The following is a 26,773-nucleotide window of genomic DNA, read 5'->3' as shown; positions in this document are numbered from 1 at the left end:
TCCTTTAATTAAAATAAAATACTAGATATTACATAAGTTTAGTTAGAGCTAGAACCACCTCTAGCCTTTGCCCATTCAGCACGTATTTCAGCTTGTTGTTGCTCGATTAAAAAAGCGGTATCGGGATGGATGACACTTGTATCGGTCGCTAAAATCTTTGCTTCATATTGCATTTTTTGAAGCCGGTTTTTTTCCAATTGAACTTGATTTTTTTCCATTTGAATCCGATTTTTTTCTTCTCTTGCCACCACAGTTCTTTGACCATATGCAAGTTCCATTTCCCTAAGTTCTAAGCATTTTTGTGTTTCATTTGCATCCTGTGAAAATGTATCCTCTAAACGTGTAAAGTAACCCTCCAACATACCAACTGATTTTTCTTGGTTCCTCTTGGACTTGGCTTTCTTGGATCCAATAGGTCGCTCCATTTCTTGAGGACGCTCTATTTCTTGAGAACCTCCAATTCAACTCTACCAACACTTGGTGAATTAGAAGTTGAATATTCACCATTATTTTTGCGACCTTTTTCCTTTGTGGGGCGGTTTGACCTTGCCTCAAAAACGTTACTCCACTTTGGATTATCCTTGAGTATAACGTAACAATGATCAAGTGAAAAAACTGTTTTTTCTTGTAGTTGGTACGTTATCCTTGCCTCGGACAACTAAAAAATAAAATGGTGGTAATTAGACTAAAATAATCACTAAGACTAAGATAATTAAACTAAAATAATCACCAAGACTAAGATAATTAAACTAAAATAATAATTATACTAAGATAATAATTAGACTAAGACTAAAATGGAAATAATAAATACACTAAGATAATTAGATTAAGACAGAAATAATTAGACTAAAACTAATATAATCAATAAATTCCAAATTGACAACGTTGTAATTACCCGGCTTTGTATTGTTGTACCACTTGCATGTCAAGCCTCTCGCATTCACAATTGCAACAAACTTGTTCATCATTTTTGAAATATATTTTCATATACCGCTAATTGAATCAGAAGACCTATCCAACCCACGTGTTTGATTGAACTCATTTGTTACACGATTTCAAAATCCTTTTGCATTTTCGAAAGCACCAACAATGGAGTCTTCACTAATTTTTATCCAAGCAAGACATAGAGCTTGATCTTCGGACATGCTAAAGTGAGTTTTTGCTTTTGCTTGAGTGCTACCACTTGCTTGAGATGTTTGAGTTGATGCCATTTTATATTTTGTTTTTTTGAAGAATTGATTTTAAAGAAGAAGAAATATGATATATGATTGTTGGAAGTGTGAGTTGAAATGAAACAAATGTTGTATATATACCAAAGTTTTTTATTTTGACCGTTTTTTATCGTTCTGACTTTCTGACCGTTGGTGAACTAGCCGTTAGGACTCCGGATGGAATGTTTGATTCCGTCTGGAAAAAAAGAAATATAGCGAGACGGGATGTTGAATTCCATCTGGTGAGTTTTGTAATTCAGACGGAATCCAACATCCTGTCCGAAGTTAACAAGTCAGCCACTATCTTGGTGATGAGTTTCACCTTGAAATCAACTAGGCAAAATATTCACTAGGTATTCACCTCTGCATTGCAGAGCAGTTTTTCCTCAAGACTGGTGACTATATAGTCACAAACCCCTTGAAACCCTCTGCATTGCAAATGCTATAACACTTCACAGTATATGAGGTGAAACTTAAGTTTTATTGTAAGTCCCTATTTGGTTACACTGCTTTATGGTCACATGCTTCCATACCATTTTACGATTCCATCTATATTATTCTGAGATCTCTATTATTATAAAATATTATAATATAATCTCTTTCTCTCTTTTTTTACTTTTCCAACCATCAATATTCACTTGTTCGTTTCTAGAAGTCTCATTATCTTTTTCATTCTCACCACCCGATCTATATATTTCGAACATTGATTCTAGCTAACGTGAATTTTTCTAACTTTCGATATTTTTACTAATATCTTTTTTCTTCCATCGTTTATTTTTCTTTCTTTGTCATACAGACTTTGTCCACATGCTAAAGAGGGGGCGGTATTTCGACCCCACCTACGTGGCAAACGTCTATTAGTAGGGGTTTCCAATTTATTCGTTTAATCGATAAGACTAAGACCCAATTTGCAATATCATGGATCAATGTACATGCCCATTAACTCATGTGTGTCTAAGGTTGAACCTTAGCCACATGACTTGCCACTTACGTACATTAATTTACGTCCAGATTCGTTTCTTATCAAAGAGATAAATATAAGTTGAGAGTTATATTCAATTACAATTACTTAAACTACAAGAAGTTTCTATTTTACACATATAAATACAAAACTATTTTTCATAAAGAACTACGTTCTGGAGACTTGATCCCATCGATAATTTGGATACGTAGGCAACCGAAAGGTATAGTCTCATCATTCACTTAATCACCATCACTTTTCTCACTACTTTTCTACTCTTTTGTTACCACTTAGTGTTTTTATCATATTTGGTCGAAACAGTCAACATACAGAAATGACATACGATATTGACATACGCAATCCAAAAAGTTACACTGTAACGCCCGCATTTTTCATACTGATATAAGTTTTTTGGTAATTTAGTAAATATAGAAAATTGAGTTTTCAAAATTCGATTTAGTTAAAATAGGAGAAAATTGTGGAGAATAAAAAACTCACATATATCTCTCTCCTTTCTCTCTCACGTTTCTGAAAAAGGAGAGAGAAACCCTACTACCCAAAGAAGAAGAAAGGATTAAAAAGAGAAGAAGAATAGGAAGAGGAGGAAAGAAGAACACGTTGGTTCGCCATAACTACCTCTATTTTCGGTTGTCTTCGTTCTTGCTTTAAAAATGAGGGTAGGATCTGTTAATCTTGTATGCAGTGACGTAAATATCTTACCATAAGACAACGTGTTGGCATGTAAAGGTAAAGTGTATCAAACTCATATTTAAATAAGTTATCATAAGTGGTATTTATATGGTGAGTTAATTTGGAAAATGGAAATGATGAATACTGTTATATAAGTTTCTTAGAAATATATATTGGGATTGAAATCTTACTTGGGAAGAAACTACATGCCGTTTTGAGAAAACAGAACTAACTTGTCTTCCAAGTTGAAATGATTGTAATATTTTTAGTTGTGAATGAAGAGTTGTTTCTTTTGGTTTCATTTGATTTCGTTTTTTTTTTACATCGTGTTTGATAACCTACAGAGTATTAGGTTTTCGTTTCATCCTGGATTTCAAATTATTGAATATCATTGTTTTTATTGTTTGGAAATTTGGGGTGTGACATACACATTATTATAAGGGCTGATTTTTGGTAGATATTACCTCCCTACTATGGATAGCATCTCCACAAAAAATCAGGCAACTTAATTGGATAGTATGTATAAACCCCATTAGGAAGTCTTGGGTCTTCATAAAGGATATTGATGAATACAAGAAATGCAAATTATGTTATTATTTCTACTACAAAAAATTTATTCATGATATTAGCAACAAAAATTGACCACATCAAATGGCTTAGTGATTCATTGGACTATAGTTTCATCTGTTCCACATGACATTCATGACCAAATGAAAATCTTTAAATACTTTGATGTGTGATCACCGCTCATACAAAGATAAAAAAGCGGGGGTGGTAGTGGAATGTGAACTGGTCCTGACATATAAAAGTGGGATAATATTTGCAAAGATTGTGTGCGATCATACACCATGAATAATTGGATAAATATAATTTGATATGGTTATTCTTTGATTAGGAAATAAAATTAATTGGACAGATATATTAAGGTATAAAAACCATATATCTCTTCATATAGTCGTTTTTTGTAGAAAAACATAATATAAGCATGTGGTCAGATGGGTCTGTGTATATTTTTAAGGCAAAAGGAAAAGGAAAAATTCTTTGAATTTCATGTGCCGTGAATTAGAAAGCAATATCCTCGGAAGCAATAAAGTTTTGAGATCTGCTGATGCCAGTTCTTTGAAGAAGAAAATAAACAAAAATAATAGAGATGTATGGCATCAAACATCAAATTCAACAAATGTAAAGCGTTAGAAACCTAAAATCTGATATGCCTTTCCGTAGTTGGTGATTTTTTATTTTTGAGATACAAACCTAAGTCATTAAGCTTAGAGGATTTTCCACATTTGTAATGATTCATGTTAAAAAACACTATGGAACTAAAAGACGTACTCATATCCTTTTGATTGCTGAGTAGTAAAGAATCTTGATTTTATTGTCTATTCAAAATAATTTCATGTCTGCCTGGTTTGAAGATTCTGTTGGAATTAAAGTTATGCAAAATACGCAAATTTTATTGACAAAGTAACAAAATACTCTATGGTTTTATTACTTTTATACCTTATTCACTTTTAAAATCAACTAAATTATATTGAACTGACTGGAGCGAATCCTGACAAAGTGTCCAAAATTCCAGTTTTGACGTACACTGAAAAAATTCTTTCTTTAACCAGGACAGATTTCATACTCAATCTTTATTTTATTTTTTCGATAATACATTTCATACTCAATCTTCTTTAACTAAAAACAAACCCATATTCTCTCTTTTCCTTTTTGTTTTTGATTTTCGGACTGTTGGATCTCGGATCCAACGGTCTTGAAACACTCATCCCTATAGGGATATCCTCGTGGTAGCCCAAATCTTAACTAAATTATATTGAACTGACTCGAGCGAATCCTGACAAAGTGTCCAAAATTCCAGTTTTGACGTACACTGAAAAAATTCTTTCTTTAAACAGGACAGATTTCATACTCAATCTTTATTTTATTTTTTCGATAATACATTTCATACTCAATCTCCTTTTTTTTTCGATAATACATTTCATACTCAATTTTTTTTTTTTTTCGATAATACATTTCATACTCAATCCCACTGGTGACTAAACTTGAAATTGCAACTACCACTAAACATAAAACAACTGAACTTTTTATTCTCTTTCATTGCGGCTAGTATGGTTCTCTTTACTTGCTTAGTGCTTTCTAGAAAGGGCAACAATCTTTATTGTTTTATAAAATTGCAGGCTCATCTACAGTTCTGCAATATGCAATAGTAGATTCCCACTGGTGACTAAACTTGAAATTGCAACTACCACTAAACATAAAACAACTGAACTTTTTATTCTCTTTCATTGCGGCTAGTATGGTTCTCTTTACTTGCTTAGTGCTTTCTAGAAAGGGCAACAATCTTTATTGTTTTATATACTTTAAAGATTACGCCTCTTATCTACAGTGGGGCAATAGTATTTTATTATTTTTTTAATGTATCTCTTGGTTATTTGGTCATTTGTTATTTGCCCATCTATTTTTTGATATTTACCTAATTTATCCTATTTAAAAGAGAGAGAGAGAACAGTTGTTAGGCATAAAAGAGAGAAAGATATGGTTGGATGAAGAGAGGAAAAAAAAACGTGCATAGCACGTACACCATTCTAGTTGTTTTATAAAATTGCAGGCTCATCTACAGTTCTGCAATATGCAATAGTAGATTAATAATATTTTATGTATATGTTGTCTCTTATTTCTTGTCTGTTATCTCTCGTCTCTGGGTCACTTTTTCTATTGACAATTTAGCTCCTGTTTGTTGTTTTGTGTATTTACAAATTTTCCCCGTCAATTATAAGGCTTGACAATTGTAAATTGCTAGTTATTATTAAGACATGGTACTTGGGAGAAGGGTAGAAAGTTGGTATTAGCATATAATAAGATACTGGATGCATTGACATTGTAAAATATGTAGTAGACTAGATCAGACGCCGCTCTCCAGTTTGCTAGTGTTTACTTTAAAATATGTAGTAGACTAGATCAGACGCTGCTCTCCAGTTTGCTAGTGTTTACTTTAATCAATATATATACTTTAATCGGGTTGGTGAGATAAATCCAGAAATCGGATGGGATTAAAGTATTTTTGGACCAAAAAAAAGATTAGTACTATTTGAGTTGGATCCCAATTTGACTTCAAACTTCAAAGTAGTGATATTGAAAAATTGGATGGGATTGAATCCTTTTCGTACACACGAGCGTGCTAAAGCACTCCCACTATAGTGTGGGAACCGCCTAAATTTTGGACATACTCTCTATATCAGCTATCACCATAAGAGACCTTCACTGATTCCCTCTGATTTGGACGACAAAGAAATGTGAAAAAGCAATCTTATTAACCCACCAGATTTGACAAGTGAGCTACTTGGTGTTGCCGTGTTGGTGCATGTGACTGACTAGTAAACTAGTTTGCACGACTCGAAATACTCAATGGTCTAGTTAACTTGGGTTGTGCTTTCCTTGGGCTTCCGAGACATAAAAAAAAAAGGTCCAAGCCCAAATTTTAGCCCACCCAAAACGTCGAACGCTAAAATTCCAGATTTCGAAATGCCAAGTATATATATTAACAAAAAAAAAATCAAATCCCGAGTCTCAAAATTTTCCTCAATAATATCATCTCATCTCTACGAAATGGTAATCACTCAATTTCATCTCATCTCTACTTGAAAAGTCTTAATTAGATGTTTGTTTTGTTTGATCTGTTTTTAATAGACGAATCATGAAACTGATTTTTTTGATTGAGCTGAAATTTTGATTCTTGTTTTTTCGTTTTTGGTCTCTGTTCATTTTTTTTTTCCAGATTCACTTTGTGCTTCTTATTAGTCGTCAAGGAAAAGTGAGGTTGACGAAATGGTACTCACCATATTCACAGAAGGAAAGAACCAAGGTACATTTTTATATTTTTCTTATACTCTGTAAATGTATCCATCGTAATCCTTTTTCTGTAAATGTATATTTTTCTTTTCAAATGTTAAATCTGTACAAAAAAGTTACATGTGCTCTCTTTTGTAATTGCTATGAAAGGATTCACATTTTCGCTGTTAATGATTGTCCTAAAACTGGTCTTATTCTTTTACGTTAGAAAAAAAGTACTCGATAGTTTTCTTTTGAGATCATTGAGTTAATTTCTCTAGACAATCTTAGGAATAGATAATACTACCCTTGCTATGTCTCAAGTGTTGTGGACTTTCCACGCCATGGCATTCGCGTAACAGGTCTGAGTTGACTGAATATTTTTTAATATATCGGTAAAGTGAACATTTGCATTCAAAAAAGAAAAAAAGTAATTGAGGTAACCTTCAAGTACAAAGAAAAGGAAAAATATAAAAAAATGATGATTGGTTGCTTGCATATAGTTGAGCAATTTGAAATTTTGCTTTTGTCCACACCGTACACGAATGGAGCATTAATTTGCAATTATGTTTGTAAATAAAAACTGGAAAAGTATGTTTTGAACCAGAAAGCAAAATTTTCTTTTAGGATGTAAAATTACTTAAATTTATATGAACACATTGAAACGTCTCATGTTTAAAGAAAATTACATAATTCTACCATCTTCTCCTCCCTCATTGATTGTTAGGATGTTAAATCCTAGGCCACTAGTAGGATGTAGGACTTGACTTGGTTCAATGATTGCAAATGAGAGAAAGAAAAAAGAAGTAGATAATAATCCTATAGTAGAGACTGATGAGGAAAAGGATTGATATTGATATATTGAGAGGATGATGCATTAATGTATCGAATTCATGCTAATGCTTTTAATGTATCATTTAGATTGCAAAATGAAACGTTGTTTAAGCCTCAGAGTGTAAAACAATTTGACATTGCTATCCCATCGGTGTCGCTTTAGTTTTAAGTTCTAGTTTGCGTATTCTTTTAGTAATTGACATATAGAGAACTTTCTCCTTGAGTCATTGGTTGTCAATGAACAACCAACCCTTTTATCGATAGCTTTAGCAATTGTGTAGCCTGCCTTATAATATGCCGGTTGGACCCTCTGGTGACTAGATATGAACTCTGATGTAATGCCTCTCGAATCCTCCCAATATTTGAAATCACAGATATAACGTCCTTATTGTCAACCTTTTGTATACCCCATTAATATCCGGCTACTCGTGAGAATGACAACTATTTATGTTGTGATTTACAGGGAGAAATGAAACGCGTGAGGATTTTTATATCTGGTGATTGTTAATTGCATTTTTAAATTAAAATAGGTTGACATGATTTTGCAGGTGATCCGAGAGCTCAGTGGTGTAATTCTCACACGAGGCCCCAAGCTTTGCAATTTTGTTGAGTGGAGAGGCTACAAAGTTGTATATAAGAGGTAATGCATGATTTGATCTCTGTTTGTTTTTTTTTTGTTCTATTATTTTTTGCTGTCAAATCATTTCAGGTGGGCAAATAATTGATTAGTTCCTGCAATTATCATAAATAAACAGATATGCGAGCCTATATTTCTGCATGTGCATTGACCAGGAAGATAATGAACTTGAAGTCCTTGAAATTATTCATCATTTTGTTGAGATACTGGACCGATACTTTGGCAGTGTAAGTTGACTAATATCTGTTGTATACTCCAGACAATGTGTTTCACAGTTATTTTTGAAATCTAGATGTTAATGTGTCTTATTCTTTCCGTGTTCTCAATAGGTGTGTGAATTGGACTTAATCTTCAATTTCCACAAGGTATGTTCACCAGCCATGTGTTTATAAAATATATAGTGTCTGCAGAATTTGTGCGGAGTTGGCAAGCTAACCCTTTTATACTGTCTGCAAAATATTATCATATTTCTGGTCTTTTGCCCATTTACCTCAATTTTCCTTAATCAGAAAATAGTTACTCTTTTATTGTGGGTGTCAATAGATGCTCTTCCTGTTAAGCATTACCGTTTTTTTATATACCATAATTCCATGATGTGACTTACATTAAATTTTTCCCATTAACTACTTCGTAGGCCTACTATATTCTCGATGAGATATTGATTGCTGGTGAACTTCAAGAGACAAGCAAGAAAACTGTTGCTCGACTCATAGCTGCACAGGTATGGCTTTTCCAATTTCTTATGCGTTGAATTCAATAATATCAAAGCTTGTTTATCTAACTTTGCTTTGCACAGGATTCATTGGTGGAGACTGCAAAGGAGGAGGCTGGTTCAATAAGCAACATAATTGCACAGGCCACCAAATAATTATAAACGCATTCAGCAATTCATGTTATATGAAGTGGCCTTCTAGTATCCAATTTGTAGGAGCTTTCTTTTTGTTTGATATCCTTGTAATGTTTTATTCATCTTTCAGTTGCACCTTAACACTGGAAAGATCCATTCTGCACTTCTGCAGAGTTGAAATTGTGTCAAGTATTCCAATTCGATTGTGACAGAAAAAAGAAAGAAAAAAAAAAAGCTGGATTTAGCAGCAAATTTTCTGTACTATTTCCATTAGATAAACCATAGCTCAGTCAATTATCCCAAGGGGAATTTCACACCAAAGAAAGACTTTAATTTATTGTTACATTGATCTGTCCTAATTACATAATCAAAAACTTCCCAGGAATGTTGAATCAGTTGTCGCTGGAACCTTGATGTATCTTGAGTTAACATGTATGCTTCAGAGGACTGTTACATATCCAGTCAGGAGCAATCAGAAACGCCCTTTCTGAACCAATCTGATTATCTGAATATAAATGCATGAAATGGTTGCACATTTGTCATCCTACTTGTTTCTGCCAATTGTTTACTGCTCGCTTGTAGTACATGCCTGGCTCTACAAAAGAAGTAGGCTAAACAAGAAAGCCCCATCCACAGTACCACATCCTTCACTTATTTTCACTGAGTTCAGCTGATCAAATGACAAAAAACATACCATGAGTCCATAAGCATATAGGATCTGCGGAACATTTGCAAATGAAGTTGTATCAGTTCATGAAACACGGATACGCAATCAACATGGTCTGGATGCAGATATTTGACTCATAAAGGAAAAACTAAAGCAAAATAATGTGAAAAAACTGATTTTTTTTTCGATTCTTATTTTGTTAAGACTTATGAAACGCTTTTACAGTTTGATTAAGAAATATGTAACTTAAATCTTAATAGTGTGACTATTTATCTTAAATAGTTTTGAACTTATAAATTATGATACATTTAAATTAGTTTTTAATGTTTAATTTATATAAAAAATAATTACAATTATTAATTAATTTCTGCTTCCTACTTTTTTGAGATATAACCGAGTTGCCGCGTCGGTGCAACATAGATCAGTTCGAACATTCGGTGCGTGTGTGTGAGAGAGTACTTTGCTTCTTAGTTCTTACCAAAGTAGTTTTCACATAATCTTCAATTATTTCTAAATCATTTTCTGATATTGCAAGTTCACCTTTAGAAAATGTCTAGTGACTGAAAACCCAGTCCCTCAAATCCCCTCTCTACATCCTTTGCTTTTGAATCTGGTTCTCTCCCGACTAGTTCAACAGGAACATCTAATGGCGGGGGATTCTGCATTTAAATTAAACACCAATCTGAAGTTTAGAAAAGAAACTGGTATACAACTACAACTGAAGTTTGGAACTATAAGCAGAGTAGAATACCATAACTTACACAACTTTAATTGTGGTGGTTGTTCAGAAAACAAACAACTTTCTCTAAACAGGATAAGGAGATAAAGAATTACCATGCAACGGATAAGAGGCCAATTAATTCCACGGAAGAAAGAATGCCGTTTGATTTCATTTGCACCTCCATTTGATCCTAAACGGTTCAGAGGGTCTCTTTGCAACAATTCATGGATCAATTGTCTAGCTGCAAGGCTTACCTACAAATTACATGATAAAAACACATAAGTGGCTTACATTGGGCATTGTATGTTATGTGATGATAAACCTTATTCATCAAATATTGATTTACAGATGATTACAATCACGCCTTCCGCAATTCTTGGGTCACATTATTTTAAAGAGGGTAATTTTGTCGAAAATTTTGATTCTTTTGTTTAGGCTAAAAAAATTAGACCAAGTTAGTAGCTCTAGGTTTAAATGAGTAGCTCTAGGTAAGGGTGGAATTTGAGCTGAGTGGCTCGGGCTCGGCTCGGAGCTCAGCTTGAACTCGTTCATTTAATAAATGAGCCAAGCTTGAGCTTATATTATAGCTCGTATAACAAACGAGCTTGATGAAGCTCAGCTAGATAAGGGAATTACTCGGGCTCGGCTTGGCTCGGGCTCGTTCATATATTATATGAGCCAAGCTTGAGCGTTTTTCAAAGCTCACTTAATAAATGAGCCGAGCTTGAGAATGGTGAAGCTCGGCTTGATTAGCTCGAATTCCACCCTTAGCTCTAGGTTTATGATATAAACCGTACCACACAGCGTTAATCATTTGATACACACATGTTTTAAATAGCAGGTCCATGAAATTCTACCTATCTTAGGATGAGCTTCAACACATTACATGAAATAATGAGCTAAACAAAATATCACTAACAAGAAACACTAATTCTTACCGGGATGCTACTTGGAAAAGTGAGGTCTTTATTCAAAATGTTGGCAAATGTTCTCTGCCTATTCTTTCCCCGGAAAGGAGTACGGCCATAAAGCATCTCATACAACATAATGCCTGCATTCCAGTCAAAAATCAAAAGTGATATTTTAGTCTTCATAAAACAGAGGTCCAGAAAACAAAGTAAAACACAATACGAAAAATAACAAGATATAGCTTCATTAGTTACAAGCTGACATAAGTAGTTACATTCCATAGAGTCTGCCTCTTCTTGGCAAAATATACCTAGAAGCATACCACAAAGTGGTGAAACTGGACAATTTGACCCTGATATCTCGGCATATGTCATCGACATTTTTAATTGCTAGTTTGGTCTTTTACAAATTTCAACATGTAATCAGATGCCACCGATATTCAACAATGGGGTTCTTACACAGTATTTCCAAGCCAACTCCTGAACTCGCAGAAAATCTCATGAAACTTCGCTCTCTTTTACCCCAGAAGAGAAATATCATACTCAGCGAACAAATTTCCTACAGTCTATTCATTCTATGCTGAACTAATTTTTGGTGAATTTTGCTGATTTTCCCAAAAAGCTCTACAATAACTCTCTGAATAGTTATCCTCAATACTAACATAGCACAGATTTAACTGACTCCAACCCTTTACAGCAACGACTTAAGTAACGATAAAGAAATGTCTTCAAGACGCAAATTGGTGAATTCTTTCTTCACAAGCTAAATAATCATGTTAATACAAGCATGGTTAATTGTAGAATCTAATTTAAATAACACGTGGGGATTGTTATTTTACTCCTAGTGGTTAATTAACTTTCTTTATGTCAAAACCTAATTCATGCCAAAGCTCTTCTTTATGATAAACAAGGTAATAAATCAGGTATCTGTGGAAAATAATATCCAGAGTTCTATCTTACCAAGAGCCCACCAATCAATGGCACTGCTGTGACCGGCACCGGTTATAATTTCCTGAAAACAAATAAACTCAGATAATTTTAGGTTAGAAAGTTGGGAAGTTTTTACTTTACCAGACAAACTTTTAAGTAAAAACGTTTTCTTTTTCTTTTTCTCTCTCTGCTTGAATATAAAATAGATAATAAATTTCTCATAACAAATAATCAGACATGTATTGGACAAATTGTTTACTGAGAGGAAGAGAAAAGAGAGGACAAAAGGATGACTGAGAAAATGTATACCTGAAATGAGATCTAATATCAGAAAAGACAAGTAAACATATTTGATAAGATTTTTGCTTTGTCCCTTCCAGGAGATCGGAAACTAAGGGAATGGTAGTAGGTTCAGTATTTATTTTCACTGGTTCAACAACCAAACTCACAAAAAATGTGGCAACAGGGTCTCATACTCCTAACAATATGAGCAATTCAAACTCCAATAAACTGTTCCACTTGAGCAGTTTTCAAAGATCCTACTTTTGACACTGTTTTGTGCCTTCCAGAAAAATATTTGACGCAAGGAGGTGTTCTCTTGTCTCATACTCTCATATACAACCCTACAGACTCTATTAATTCCATGGGAAGAGTAAGAGAACAGTTCTATTGATTATTACTAAAGAAGCTCATGGAGTCCAAAAAAAGCTGTCACAGAACATTTAATTAAGTCAAGCAAAGGCGTACATAAATTTCCATATAAATTATTCTACTTAAAAAAAGTAAAAGAACAAGGTCAATGGAGACATACGGGAGAAATGTACTCTTCAGTTCCTACAAAAGAATTTGACTGTGTTATGGGCTCAGCTACAAATATAGGAAGTGGTTGATTTACAGATCTTCTTCGTTTTGCAGGAACCTGAGGCACCAAAACCTGTCACATCAAGATGAAATGTGGAGTACCATTAGGTACAAGACCATGCCATATTTAATGCAACAATGTTTAATGAGTAATTTCACCAAATGAAATGATAATTCTAGGATTTCTTTCATGAATAGTGACACAAGTCATAAAATGTACTATTGTGTTTTACACTCTTTTATAATCACAATAAAGGGTTTTGTTAGTGCAGGTGTAAAATCAGCTCCCATATGCTATTCGAAAGATAAATAAAAAACTATGTTACATGGACACACCATATTTTAGAAATAATCCGTGTCACTAATCCACATGTCCATGTCGGACACGACACGGACACATACTGTATGTGATATACCTCAATTTTCTTATATTTTGCCATGCCAGGTGCTTCGTATATGTGTCGGATACGGACACACGTATCCGTGTCAATTTAACTTAGATAAAAATCATGTTTGTTAGTATGTTTTACCATACGTACAAATGGAGCAAGATACAACAACTCACTGAACCCCTTTACAGTGCTTACATGTTACATGGAGGTGTCTTTAGATTCCCTCACTAAGCTATATGCTGAAGATTACTGACCACTACTAGTCTGTATCTACGGGTATGATCATATGGAATTCCGAAATTTTCACTTCCTCTTTTCTGGTCAAACTAAACGTGATCTTTTACATGAGTCTCTTGTTTCACATTTCACATGAAATTGACTAAATAACACTTTTGGACAGAGTGTCTCATCTTCATGTGGGCTTTGTTTAAAAAGTAGGTATATCGTGCAGAAATATAAAAATTTGTGTAGTGTAGGTTAAGTAGAAGAGTATGTAACATACTTGAGGATTGCAAGATGTCAAAAAGGATAGATCAAAATCAGCTAACACTATATGGCCATCCTGTTGGAGTAAAATATTTTCAGGCTTCAAATCCCGATATATTATTCCTGTATTGTAGAGACATGAAGAAGAAAGAAGCATGATTGACGCATAATGTAAAAGACAACACAAATGCAATTAGAATACACAGAAAATCTTATCCATCTAATATTGTGAAATGGGAAGTATGTGAACAATCTCAGGAAAAGCCCCCCCCCCCCCCCCAACACACACACACCAAAAAAAAAGTATATCCAACACTCAACGGTAATGCTTCTGAATAATTATCTTAAAGTCTTAATAAAAACCAGGCATTCGAAGGAAAAGTGGTTTGGAACACAAACGTGAGATAACAATACTCAATGAATGGGAATTATTGAATCTATATAACCGAACAACTTGGGATGAGCAGCAAAAAATTTACTTCAGATAAACCATTAGTTAAATTTCTTGCATAAAGGAGGATCTCAAATAGGCCTAATGACATGATAAGCCATTCACACGATGCTTGAATCATACTTTAATAGTTTAATGCACAAGCTAGACACAGAAGATGCAATTTATATCAAGCTTTCGAGGAAAGCACACAAAGTAGGAAGAATAAAAAAATAAACCTCTTAACACGACAAGTATGCAGAAAAGAATAACATATACATACACTTTGCAATTGTAACAGCTTTGTCATAATCAGGAAAAACATTTATCCCATGAAACAACACGTCTATCTTATAAATTTACCTAAACAATGAAGGTATTCCAATCCAATTACGACTTCTGCAGCATAGAATCTGGAAAAGTTACACAATGATCAATGATGAAGTCAGTACACTATTTGAAGAAATATGTGTAAGAATGTACTTTATTTATAATGTCTTTGATAATGAATGGAAATAACACAGATCACTTTCATGTTACTTAGGATGGTGCTCTCACCACATGATTGCTTCTTCTATACTATTTTAGCATAAAACTAAAATTAGACGGCCATAAATAGAGGTGAACTAGTAATCGTGAGAAAATAAATCTAGATCCAAGTTCACAAAGAAACAAATTCCTTGACATGAATATTTTTTCTCGGAACAAAAACAGCCTTAGACTAGATACTATATATTCAAGTTTTCAGGACATATTACTGAACGAAGTTATCTTATATCAATTCCAGTGAACAGATCATGTTTTGTGTGAACTTGCGCATTCTCCTAATCCAACCTAAAAAAAGGCAAGTTTGGAACCATTCATGCACCAATTACGTTTAAAATGTAAAATCTGCTTTTTCAGAGCAGTTCCGCGGCTAACTAAATCTATGGCCAAAGACCATCATTTGTGGGCATACCTCCAAAATGAATGTTTACTGGCATTCATAGAGATGAGGAAAAATCAATTGAAGATTAAAGGTACCTCGCAGATTCCTCTTTGAAAATCTTCATAGGTTGCTTGTCAAGCAACGCAAAGAGCTCCCCACCAGGACAGAAGTCTGTTATCAAACAAACATGCGTAGCAGTCTGAAGAGAAAATAGAAAAATTAGAAATTGTATTAATGGATACAATCATAATGGGTATAATTAAGACTTTAGAGGATTACATCAACACCTAAAAACTAGCCGTGGCTAAGTTACCAGGACCATGAAAACCACCCTATCCTGCTCACAGGCTGATAAACCCAAGTTACATATCCTTGTTTTACTTTAGCCTGAAATGCAATTTGGAAAAATGAGAATAGAGATGATGAGTGGACCTGAAAAGAACTGTATAGTGTTGGAAGAAAAGGATGATCTAGATGTGATATTATTTCCCTTTCGATACATGCCCGATGAACCTGCGCATACATAACATGATCTGTGTCAAGTAACAACAAAAAGCATCAAGATGTCCTCTTCACAAACTTAAAACCTTTAAAGAACATATTGTGATTTTCTGTGAAACAGCATGATATACAGTATTCCCATTATGACAATCTGCCGTTTTTTCAACCCATGGGTGTCAAAAATCGACATATGGAAAATTTATCAACCATCGAAATTTCAACCCAAATAGCATTTTGTCAGTTGGCTGTTTACAACTTTACATCCCACTGTTAGCAGTGATATGCTACAAACAGATAATATTGTGAACCCTAAACCATAAAAATGCTAAATTCAGTACCTTGTTACGATTCAACATTTCCAATTTGTCCATCGCCTTCATGGCATATAATTCACCTGTGCCTTGCAATTGTACCAAATGAACACTGCGGCACCCACCCCCGAAATAAAGCATTCACATTTAGAATCACATGCAATCGTGATAAGGGTACACAATTAGATACACAAAACCAGTAAAAATAATTCTTTAGCTCTACAATGATAATTTTTTACCAGACACCTGGCTACGTATAACAGCATCAAGCAACCCTCAGATACTAGACCATAGGGGAACAGTAAGCCCTTTCTTTGCAAGTAGAGTGGATATATTAAATGATTAATAAAATTAGATCTGTCATTGCAAAAAAAATAACTAAAAAGATAAATTTGGTGTTTCACTGTGTATATATGAATCATACTGGTGACTCACTATACAGATTTGGTTCAATTACAAGCATTTCTAGCTGGGCTTGACAGTTATAAATTCCATTGATCGCTTTGTTCTTCCATTAAATGAAAAGCTCTCAAGTATTGTAAAGGAGGATACAAAAAATAAGGGGTATCATAGATCTTGATTATCAACAAAGGTATGGGTCCACTGCCTAACCCCAACTTACTCTTTCCGAAAACAAAGATTATGATTTATGAGCATTTCTTCCTTTCAACTTGGACATATAAAACTAGATAGAGTAACACTGAATTTTACAATAAGAATGAAAATCTGTGACTAAAATGTGATAGGACAAAAAGAAGTGAGATCGTATGGGTAGACAGTGGAGTAGTGGACTGCCTTTCAAAAACATTGTTTAATGTTCAAGCAGATAATAGCAATACAAGATGGCAAGGAACTTTGTAGCTTCTAAGTTACACTACAGCTGAAGAAAAACATAAAATTTTGAAACAAAAAAAGAAGCATTACCTTCCAGTATCACCACAACCCAAAGGTCTTACAGGCTTAAAATGCTTCAAACCAATTTGTTCACCACGTGCAATGATCTACAATGCAAAAGAGGGGGATTGACAAGTAAGAATGCAATCCAACAAGAATATATGCCCCAAAAGGGACAATGGACATTCAGGAATTTAAAATTAGACGATCTTTCCCAGACTTCTGAAATCACAACAAACATGCTAATTTTTTGTACGCCAAGTGGACGATGGTTGAAAAGACCTCGACATTGTTGTATTATCTCCAAAAGAGGAAATTCCTTTACAACTTAAGGGAAAATTAGTAGAACGGTCATGGTTTAAAATGGACGTAAAAGTAAGGTTTGGAGATATTGTTCAAGTATTCCGTGCAACTTGTAGGAGGCTCCACTTACCTCCAAATTGTGTTTATTCACATGTACAAATAAAAGAAGAGCAAATCAAAGTTCTAATCACCCCGTCCTTTCACGACCTTAGCTCATCCATGTCAACACACTAAAAGAAACCAATTGAAGCATGTGCTCAACAAATGATTCCGTGTCAAATGCAGTAAAAATGACATCCACATAATAGAGAAGAACATTTTGAATTACAACATAACGGTACATATAACTACTAACTAGAAATGAGAGTAATTTAAGTTGTTAATCTTATTAAAGGTGTAAATTGCTTGGGGAAAAGTGAGGTATCATAATTTCGGTGTTGGATTTAGAATTTATGAAATGGACATTTGGCACTTCCTTTGCCGAAAGAGAGGGGAAGTAGGGTTTTCGAAATAGAATAAGTGCAAGAACAGCCACATTTCGATTGAATCTGGGTTTTGCCCTTTATACCTAAGCAACTCAATAGCATCTCATCTTCTTATTCTAAAAGCATTAAGAAGATACTTCTAATGAAATGCGTAAATGACCCAATTTCCTTCTTCAAAATGTAAAATATCAGTAGAAAATTCATTTGCATCTTCTTTTCTTCATCAAATTATTTAGAAAGACAGGTCTGTAGAAGTACAACTTCCTCTTATCAGCTTAGAGCATGATTTGCCTCAGCACATTTATAGAGTGCAAGACCAGTAAAAAAAATGGTGAATTACTCTAGGTGGAGAAAACAAATCTAATTACATCAGAACCAGAGTGCAAATCAAAAGATATACGAGAAAATGATTAAAACAAGAAAAAGATGCCAGTTAAAAAGGAGTACCTTCTGAATTGCTATCCAAGAAGAATTGTTCTTTTTATGTGGCCTGGGAAAGACAGGTTGAGAATGTATTGCCCAAAGATCATCCGGTCTCTAAAGAATGGTTAAGAAAAATATTCACATTAGCTTTATTACAATTGAAACAGAATAATTGTGCCATATAACAGGGGTGGAGGCGATGTGGCTTTCGGCAATGAATCTTTAGTAATTTGAATTAACACTCAGAATATATGTTGCTATAAATCATCAAATTCGGACAAAATAGTGTGATATTCACCTATTGATCTCAACATAGCCAAAGGAATTTACTCTTTTTAATCAACTATTAAGAAAATCACTACATTGGTCATAAAAAGTAACCCTTAGTGTGGATGTCCCAAACATTGTCAGATCAAAATTTAGGTAAACACTCAATTTGGTGTGGACTATCACATTGGTTGTCACCGGATCATAATGAAATCTTACCTTCTACGCTTTCAGGGCCAACCTATGGAAAATTTTCAAAATGTTGGGCCAACTCTAATCCAAATGATAGGGTCATATAGTCATATACACTAAACTCGTATTTTGGAGTTTGGCTGGAAATCAATCCGAGTTTAAGGCTATACCAGAATGCTAATTATAACTTTTTTCTTCTTCTATGATATACAAGGTGAAATCTATTCTTCTGAGATACAAGGAAATAGAAAAACAAATAAATAAAAAGAAATTATTATTTTTTCAAAATTCAAGAAAATATAAAGTTACTTTTCATAGTTAGTATTTCACCATTCGCAAACCAAAATAATGGATGATAGATTACTTATGTTGCCATCATCTTTTCTCTTATATGTGAAAATTTCTATAAGTATACCATATAATTTGGCATAGAAGATGAAAACAAACTATGATTGTTACGATATTCTCAGAAGTCAGGATATAAAGCTGTCAACTGAATATATTATGTGCATACTACAATGGAAAGTGTACCTTACCAAGTTAGCATCAGGAAGGTCTCGAACAGCTTCATTAACATTTTCAGCAGTAGCTTTCACCTGAAAAATAAAAATGAATACTGAAGCAATATACATATCTTCCATGTAATCAAGAAATAAATACTGACTCAACAGAATTGTCGGCTAGTCAAAGAAAAACTAGTATACCAACTTAGAACTTTTCTGTTCAGTGGTTTCTGAAAGGCGGTTTCGAAGTGGTTCTACGTGATCACTTCCATCCAATTGCACACCAATGAAGTATTGCAGTTCACCCTAGAAAAGAATATGAGCCAATCAAACAATACACCCACGAAGGAGATCCAGAATAATTATAAAAGTACTTGTGATAATTTGATAAATTATCTAAAGGAAATTGTGAACCCACCTTTTGATCGCGCATAGGTTGCAAGTGGAATAAATTCCAAAACTTCTTTCCTGCAAACCCCATGTGTCATATGGTCGAGCATATAAAAGTAGGTGCAAAATCTTAGCATCATAACTATGTACATGAACCCTTATTACATATAGATGTTACATCCCATAATAATTATATTCAACTAAAAAAAGTGATGAAAACTCAACCCGCGGAAGTAAAACACAAGGTTACTATTTCTCATGTGTTGGAGGAAAAACCTATTGCCTATGAAAATTATCATCATGAAAACAACTCGAGAAATGCCATTATTTGTACCATTTGCAAATGCCATTTTCTATATTTAGTATACCCTAAAGCACTGACTTACCATTCTTTGTATAATTAATCAACTGGACAGTGATTTCTCTCTGTTCTCTGATAGCATCTCTTATTTTTGAGACAGTTCCTTGATCTGTATCAGGTCCTTGAAGAAACCTATAGAATGAAATGAAGGTAACCACTAAGGTATTTTTGGACAAGACAAGGAATGAACTTCAATTGGATAAAAGAATTCATACCGGCAATTTCTCCCCAAAATTTCTTCCCGTGTGTAGTCTGTAAGTTCAAGAAAGCTATCAGAAGCAAAAATCTGCGAACAAACAAGCCAAAGTAGATCAATTTTAGGATATTTTGTTCTTTATCCACAAAAAGACTTGTATTAAAATACAATATTCTGTTCAAGTACACATTTGGGCAAGACGACCTACTGAAGGAAAGGGTAGAGAGAGAGAGACGGCGTTCAAAACCATACACTTTGTAGGGCATAAAATAAACAAAACAATTCTCAGGCAATTCCCCCAGTTGCCAGCAACTAATAGAAAGTAATCTTGAGAACAAAATGTTCCACCCAATTTCAGTTCATATATTGTATTCACAAATTAAAAACAGCGGATTGCGTAAACTAGTGTCCGTCAATATGTACTGCAAAGGATTTGAAAACAATAAAAACAGTGTGGCAAGACATAAGCTATCTGTGACTGATAAGATAGATCGCATGAATTTGATAAGTATCCAGAGCATAAGGTTTTGGTACAGAACCATCTCTTCTACTTGAACCTGAATTTGAAAGCAGTTCACGCTAAAAAATTTAATATGGTCACTAAATCAGCAAAGATGACTCACTACATTAGACTCACAAGCAGTGTATCAGCATCTAATGTGTTGTCCCACATAAGTCATTTGCGCCCAAAAGTCATACAAAATTGCATTCTTTAATTGCCATTTCATCCCCACGAGATTCTTTTCCATTGATAACATTACAGAAGGCGAATCATAGTTAACCTGCTCACAAGCCAGCCTAGGATCGCCAAGGCTCTCTACTTGGGCCTTAAATAAGGGGCACCAGGCTTGAGCGTAGTTCACCAGTCCCCAACCCCACCCCACCCCACACCACCCACGTGAGTATTTAAACTGCATAGGTTCTACCAGGTGGTGATCTGTATCAATCATTTATATTCATCATACTTCTACTCTTGATATGCATATCATTTCCCGCACTCAAATAGGTTCATTTCAACTATTCTATTTAGATACTAATTTTTGTCTTGGCTCATCTCACACTACTCTTGTAGGAAATAAAAATTAACATATTTGAGATTGTGTAAGAAGATGGAATTATCTATCTACAGTAATAATTTAGTATAACAAACTCAATCCATACTGCTTTCTTAAAAGTTGCCTTACAATGGGGTTATCAGGAAGTCTAGGATCAGTAATAACAAAGTTCTTCTCAATGCGTTCCAATGTTGTTGCTAAATCAATTCCTTGTCGTATATCTCTTTCTCTTTCAAGACGATCCCCGCTATCTGATCGTGTTATATCTTTAGTCATCAGTAACTCTGGCTCAATACTATGTCGATTACCAGTTCTTTCCCTAGAGCTTAAAGACCTCCCTTTAAAACTGCAACCAATAAATTTGCATTGTCATATAGCTAATGAAGGAAAAACTTCTTTTATCCCTTTGTACAAGTGTTTATATGTGTTTTGTGTCTTGAGAATATAAAAGCAGGTGCATAAGAAACTCACCTCATTAACGAAACTCGTCCAGATTTTCTAGCTTTCTTGTGACCAGGGGTAGAACTCAATCTGGAGTCTATTTGAGGAGTTTGTCGACCAGGGGTAGCAAAGTTTGCCAATGCTGCAGACTTTGGCAGGAAGTAATCAAGGTTAAACTTCTCCTGATCCATCGGCGTGCTAGGCGTTGTCGCTGGTAACCTAGGTTGAATCGAAGATCTTGGATGCTTTACAGTCTGAACCACCTCAGAAATGGAACATATTGCGTTCTCCTTCTGGCGAGCTGGTATTAAAAATAAATCAACCTCATTTATCACATTCAGCTAAAACCTAAATCATATATATATATATGGGGAGGGATAGAGCCACTCCCATTAGAGTCGCTCCCGAGCCACTCCATCGACTTACAAATTGAATTAAGACCTGATTTTTTGTGGATATGATCTTCTCATAATGGATAGCTTGCCCACAAAATTTCATCCTATTTGGATATGTCTAACCTTGCGAAAACTGTGTTTAATTTTGAACATTTATCTAACGGTCCAGAATTTTCCGAATTTATAATAACATTTGATTAGGTTAGACATATTTGAATGAGCCGAAATTTGGTAGGCATATTATTCGTGGTTGGGAGATCATATCTACAAAATATCAACTCTTAATTCAACTGGTTGGATGGGAGTGGCTCTATCCCTCCTCATATATGTATATATATATATATATGCTTACCATCGTAGCGGATTAGGGATTTGGGTAAACCGTTTGGCCGCAAAGCCTTCTGAACCAAACCTTCAGTGAATTTGCTAACCTCCACTTGCATTCTGCAAAGAAAATGATTGAACAGTCAAACGTCAAACATCATAACCATTGCAGAGATCTGCGAAACTTACCCCAGTGTGTGAAGAAGATGAGTTTATTATTAAGTTGGAATTTCGACATTTTTTCGACAAGTAAGTGCGCGCGTTCGAGCCGTATTTATATTCGTTGTGAGTGCTGACGTGGCGCACGGTATTATTATCCCGTACTCCAAAGTCTATTTAACTGTGGCCCCACTTATTACAGATTAAAATTAAAATGAACTTACCCAATGAATTTGATAACCTTCCCAGTATCATCTTTAATAGGTGAGACTGTTAAGAGATTCCAAAATTGAGTGCCATCCTTTCTGTAATTCAGAAGCCTACCACAGTAGCTTTTTCCACTTTTCACAGCTTCTCGTATCTTTGCAACTTCATTTCTGTCCGTCTCCGCTCCTTGTAGAAAGCGACTGCAATGCAAAGACTGAAATTCTATCTTATTTGCAACAGTTGTAGTAAGTAATAACAATGTAATAATGCATACCAGTTCCTTCCAATGACCTCCGTTGAAGAATACCCTGTCATACTGAAGAAGCCAGAGCTAGCGAACATTATAGGACAGTCTGCTCTGGTTGCATCTGACACAACAAATGTCTGTTGAAGCGAGCCCAATGCATCCTTGAGCTCTTGTGAGACTCTAGGACCACTAGATTCAAATCCATAACTTGATTCTTCGGATGTCCTTATGGATCCTGTTCCTCTCTCTTCGGAATTCTTACTTTTATCTCCCGATGACTTTACACGCACGGACTTAGTATTACCCTGTTCAATTTCTTCACTAACTACGAGTCCCCATTCAGCAGCCCTTTCGGCCAGGCTAGCATCACTTGTAAGTTTACTAGACTGGCCATTTGATGAGCCTTTATTAGACTCCTTGAGCAAAGGTTTTTCTGTATGTGTACTCCCTACAAGTCCTGGATTAGAGTCTTCTGTTGTTTTCGACTTTCCAGGCTCATTCGGAAATGCCATCCACTTAACAGTAGATTCTCTACCAGACTGAGTCCTTGATGCTCCTTGATGCAACATAGCTGAACCCGTTCTTTGTAACTCGTTGCTCTCACTACCTTGAATGGCATAATCTAATGGCTCCAAGATTTCAGTTGTTCCATGCTGACCATTGCAGATGACGACGAGGCAATAGAACTAGCTCCAGCTGAATTGAAGTGCTCTGCCTTCGATGACGACATTTCAAGTTGTTCTGACATAGATCCCCTGCAAACAAGAAGAAGACTACATTGCATCAGTTAATGTAGTAGGAAAAACAACTGTCACTGAAAAATAATAATAAATATTGCAGCTCAATTCACTGGCTACAGAGCTGCACCAAAAAGTTGATTCTTAGTTGTAATTGAAGTTCCTGTAATGGACCCACATGAAAGAGCCAAGAAGTTCTGCCACAACTCCACAAGTGTACGTGTGAAGCTTAATGTTTACACAAAGTGCATCAAACAAGTGGCAAGAATACAAGTCGCGCCTACAAGTTTCTGACTAAACATGAAAAATGTATTCTTGATTTCAACTAATAGATAACATTTTTCTTTATCGGAATGAATAAAGCCCGGTAATCTAGAACAATAAACAGAGGCACAAAAGAATACCATCGAATCTGCAGCAAAAATGTCCTAGAGAGACAATGGCATTGCAATATTGTTTAATTTGTTGATATGCTAAGTAAACTCTAGTACAATTTACATATATACACTCTCCTAAGTATTGGCCTGGATTATCAAATTTGTTCAAATTACAATGGTACAAAGAGTAAATGGCATGTTAAGCCCAACAAAAATGATCTGCTTGTGATGCATAAATGTGTCTGTTAAAGGCAGCAAAGAGCAAAATGTATTTTCGATCGATGATGGCACTCAAAAGATAGTATACTATTATATATAGTAGGGAAAAATTAGGTTCGAGCTCAAGAGAGGCTCCCCCAATGAAAAGCAATGTGAGCAATAGGAGAAAGGCGTACTGTAAACATCGCGATTACTGAAGCTCACTTATCTCAGCGCACTGTTCCACAGGGTAACACTACATGCATCCACATGTTTTCCAGTGAACGTAGCCACTCTAAATCCTTGAAGAAAAAATTCTTCAACCAGAACTACCATCTCCACTAAAGAACCTACCTTTTATCTATATTACAGAAACAAAATTCCCACTATAGACCAAATGATTAATTCTGAAAGGTGTCTCTCTATCAGCTAACGAAGAAGAAAGAAATCTCACTGTTTCTAAGTAGCGCGTATTCTTCTACAGTTCAAACTCAAGTTCATCAACTCATTAACCGTAAATGAGCTGTTCAAGCTTCAAAAACTAGTTCCAAAAAGTTTTCCATATATAGACCCACTCCTGCAATCTTCAGTCTCGTGAAGCTTTTCAGTTAACTGTAATGTTTTACGTCTGCTTTTTCATGAGTTATGTTGTAAAGAAGGGAAAGGTGGAGAGAAGATAACATATATAACATATAAGTAGACCTTTTAACTGTACCATATGATAGTCTTGGCCGTGCACTAAATACAAGCAGAGTTTCTGAACCTTTGATTTTGTACCGTTTTATCCGTTGGTACTATTTAGAGTTGTGGCCTAGAAGGGGAGTCGCACATGGTTGTTTTTTGTTTCCGTAAACTTTCCTTTCTATTACCACATCACCAACAGTGCTTTTTGTTTTGTTGCTTTTTGTTTGTTTTTTTTTGGTAACTGTTGCTTTTTGTTTGTTTTTTTTTTTTTTTTGGTAACTGTTGCTTTTGTTTTTCCCTTTTTGGCTTCAGCACTGCAATAAAATACTTCGAAGTTTGAAGGGACCTTTCCTCGTAAAAACACTCACATAACCCTTCATCCGCCTCAATGATGTTTTAGACGCGTATTTGTTTTGAGAATTTGAGACAAGGAAGAGAGAGAGTTCTTTAGCCAAAAAAAAATAAGGAAGAGGTTTTAGAGAAATATTAAAAAAACACCTAAACATACTCAAAATTGTTAGGACATTTATAAATTATAAATTAAATTAATTTTTTTGTAGATATAATCTCTTAACTATTCTAAACATTGTTATAAATAATCAAAATAATTAAAAAATTCTAAACTTATCAAATATAATATCAAAAGTCGTGAAAACGAACGATCCACAATTAGTCAAATTTCTTAATTTGTTGACTAAGTTACAAGTTTCAAATTTAAATAAATTTTTGTAACAATGTTTAAAATAGTTGGAAAATCATATGTACCAAATCTAAAACTTAGAAATATCATAACAATCCTTGAGATAATACCTATAACTCAAGGCCTTAAAACGTAAAATTATTTCTCCAAGTCTCATACTGTATGCCTTCAGTTTTTCATTTTGAGGAATGGTAAAAGCAACCATTTAGAGAGTTTTGTCACTGCTCTGTGACACCCAGTTCCACAAAACCTTGTATAAATGTCAAATGTGTATGGTGTATATGCTATCAGACCACATAGATCAAGTTGTCAGTTACCAAATGGGTTTTGGTATGTAGTACCTAAATGACTGTCCTATACATTTTGTCCCATTTCGCTCAATTAATGCCCTCGTTTGAAGGTATCATCCAAAGAAAACCAAATTAAACGACTTGGTATTCTTGCTCTTCATTATTATCGAAAAAAATGGTATTCTTGCTCGAATGTTCTATTCCTTAGGTAATACTTGCAAGAGAAGTATGAATCGTGAGAACAAAATACATGGCACAGCGCACACAATGAGCCAACTAGTCATTTGCAACCCATGTGAAGGCGTGCCCCGATGTTGGCCGCAGATACCGATTGAAGGAATGCTTCTTGTGGCCCAAAACTATTACAGAAACATCAAATGAATTGAGCACCAGAAATCGAATTAATTTGGGACATTCTCAAATGATATTTCTTCAAAGTAAACCAACAAAAATCGCTTTCTTATGGATTATGCAAATGAACGAGTCGTTGCGATCCCACACTCATTTAAGATAAGTCTGTCTCTCGTGGCATGTTTCTGCCCATGGGTGGAGGAATAGTCAATTGTCTTTGTATTATTTTTAGGGAATACAATTTTCCACGTTTCTTTTTTACCTTTCCCCGGATTGTTATGTTATTTGACCTAAATGCCCCTATTTCTTTCTACTCACTAAAAACAGTGTTCTAAAAATCGGTCTAGGCGGCCGCCTAGGCGGTGCCCAACCAACTCGCCTAGGCCCAAATCGTTTAAAAAATCGGTAAGCCGATTAGGCGGGTCTAGACAGGCTAGGTAGACTAATC

General features: G+C 34.8%; 2 protein-coding genes and 1 long non-coding RNA gene across 7 annotated transcripts; 1 reads left to right on the top strand and 2 right to left on the bottom strand.

Annotated features, from left to right (window-relative positions):
* The first annotated feature begins 6,349 nt into the window (after nucleotides 1-6,349).
* Nucleotides 6,350-9,263, top strand: LOC147491423 (AP-1 complex subunit sigma-1). Its single transcript, XM_086568678.1, has 7 exons — nucleotides 6,350-6,474; nucleotides 6,641-6,727; nucleotides 8,076-8,167; nucleotides 8,283-8,391; nucleotides 8,494-8,529; nucleotides 8,799-8,885; nucleotides 8,961-9,263. The coding sequence occupies exons 1-7, from the start codon at nucleotides 6,388-6,390 to the stop codon at nucleotides 9,030-9,032; spliced, it is 570 nt and encodes a 189-aa protein (XP_086424804.1). The 5' UTR covers nucleotides 6,350-6,387; the 3' UTR covers nucleotides 9,033-9,263.
* Nucleotides 8,417-8,814, bottom strand: LOC147491424 (uncharacterized). The gene is made up of 2 exons (XR_015199677.1): nucleotides 8,685-8,814; nucleotides 8,417-8,654 (listed from the first exon to the last, which is right to left on the bottom strand). It is a non-coding gene; the product is annotated as an uncharacterized LOC147491424 (long non-coding RNA).
* PHOT2 (phototropin 2) lies at nucleotides 9,252-25,013 on the bottom strand. 5 transcript variants are annotated; one of them, XM_086568675.1, is made up of 24 exons: nucleotides 24,755-25,013; nucleotides 23,016-23,743; nucleotides 22,759-22,941; nucleotides 22,404-22,495; nucleotides 21,687-21,957; nucleotides 21,345-21,561; nucleotides 20,180-20,250; nucleotides 19,990-20,096; nucleotides 19,632-19,681; nucleotides 19,415-19,519; nucleotides 19,247-19,306; nucleotides 18,276-18,365; nucleotides 17,071-17,147; nucleotides 16,174-16,258; nucleotides 15,767-15,847; nucleotides 15,430-15,533; nucleotides 14,770-14,819; nucleotides 13,993-14,099; nucleotides 13,049-13,171; nucleotides 12,268-12,319; nucleotides 11,338-11,450; nucleotides 10,513-10,653; nucleotides 10,219-10,337; nucleotides 9,252-9,729 (listed from the first exon to the last, which is right to left on the bottom strand). In XM_086568675.1, exons 2-23 carry the CDS (start codon nucleotides 23,555-23,557, stop codon nucleotides 10,221-10,223), a joined length of 2,838 nt encoding a protein of 945 aa, XP_086424801.1. In that variant the 5' UTR covers nucleotides 23,558-23,743; nucleotides 24,755-25,013; the 3' UTR covers nucleotides 9,252-9,729; nucleotides 10,219-10,220. The 5 variants fall into 5 exon arrangements, with proteins under 5 accessions (XP_086424801.1, XP_086424799.1, XP_086424800.1 ...); XM_086568673.1 differs by having other exon boundaries at nucleotides 9,252-9,681; XM_086568674.1 differs by lacking the exon at nucleotides 24,755-25,013 and adding an exon at nucleotides 24,498-24,651 and having other exon boundaries at nucleotides 9,252-9,681.
* Nucleotides 25,014-26,773: the final 1,760 nt, after the last annotated feature.

Source organism: Coptis chinensis, chromosome 6, assembly GCF_015680905.1.
Source record: "Coptis chinensis isolate HL-2020 chromosome 6, ASM1568090v1, whole genome shotgun sequence".
NCBI classification, from domain to species: Eukaryota; Viridiplantae; Streptophyta; class Magnoliopsida; order Ranunculales; family Ranunculaceae; genus Coptis; species Coptis chinensis.
This window is presented reverse-complemented; position numbering and strand designations above follow the sequence as displayed.

Bases quoted from the DNA above. Each gene is read 5' to 3' on its own strand.
- LOC147491423 (XM_086568678.1), top strand. From the start codon at position 6,388: ATGCCAAGTATATATATTAACAAAAAAAAAATCAAATCCCGAGTCTCA. The intron at 8,168-8,282 runs GTAATGCATGAT...ATAAATAAACAG, and splicing joins TACAAAGTTGTATATAAGAG to ATATGCGAGCCTATATTTCT. The intron at 8,886-8,960 runs GTATGGCTTTTC...TGCTTTGCACAG, and splicing joins CTCGACTCATAGCTGCACAG to GATTCATTGGTGGAGACTGC.
- PHOT2 (XM_086568675.1), bottom strand. From the start codon at position 23,557: ATGTTGCATCAAGGAGCATCAAGGACTCAGTCTGGTAGAGAATCTACT. The intron at 21,958-22,403 runs GTAAGCATATAT...TTTTAATACCAG, and splicing joins ATCCCTAATCCGCTACGATG to CTCGCCAGAAGGAGAACGCA. The intron at 16,259-17,070 runs GTAATGCTTCTT...TGGGTGCCGCAG, and splicing joins GGTTGTGGTGATACTGGAAG to TGTTCATTTGGTACAATTGC.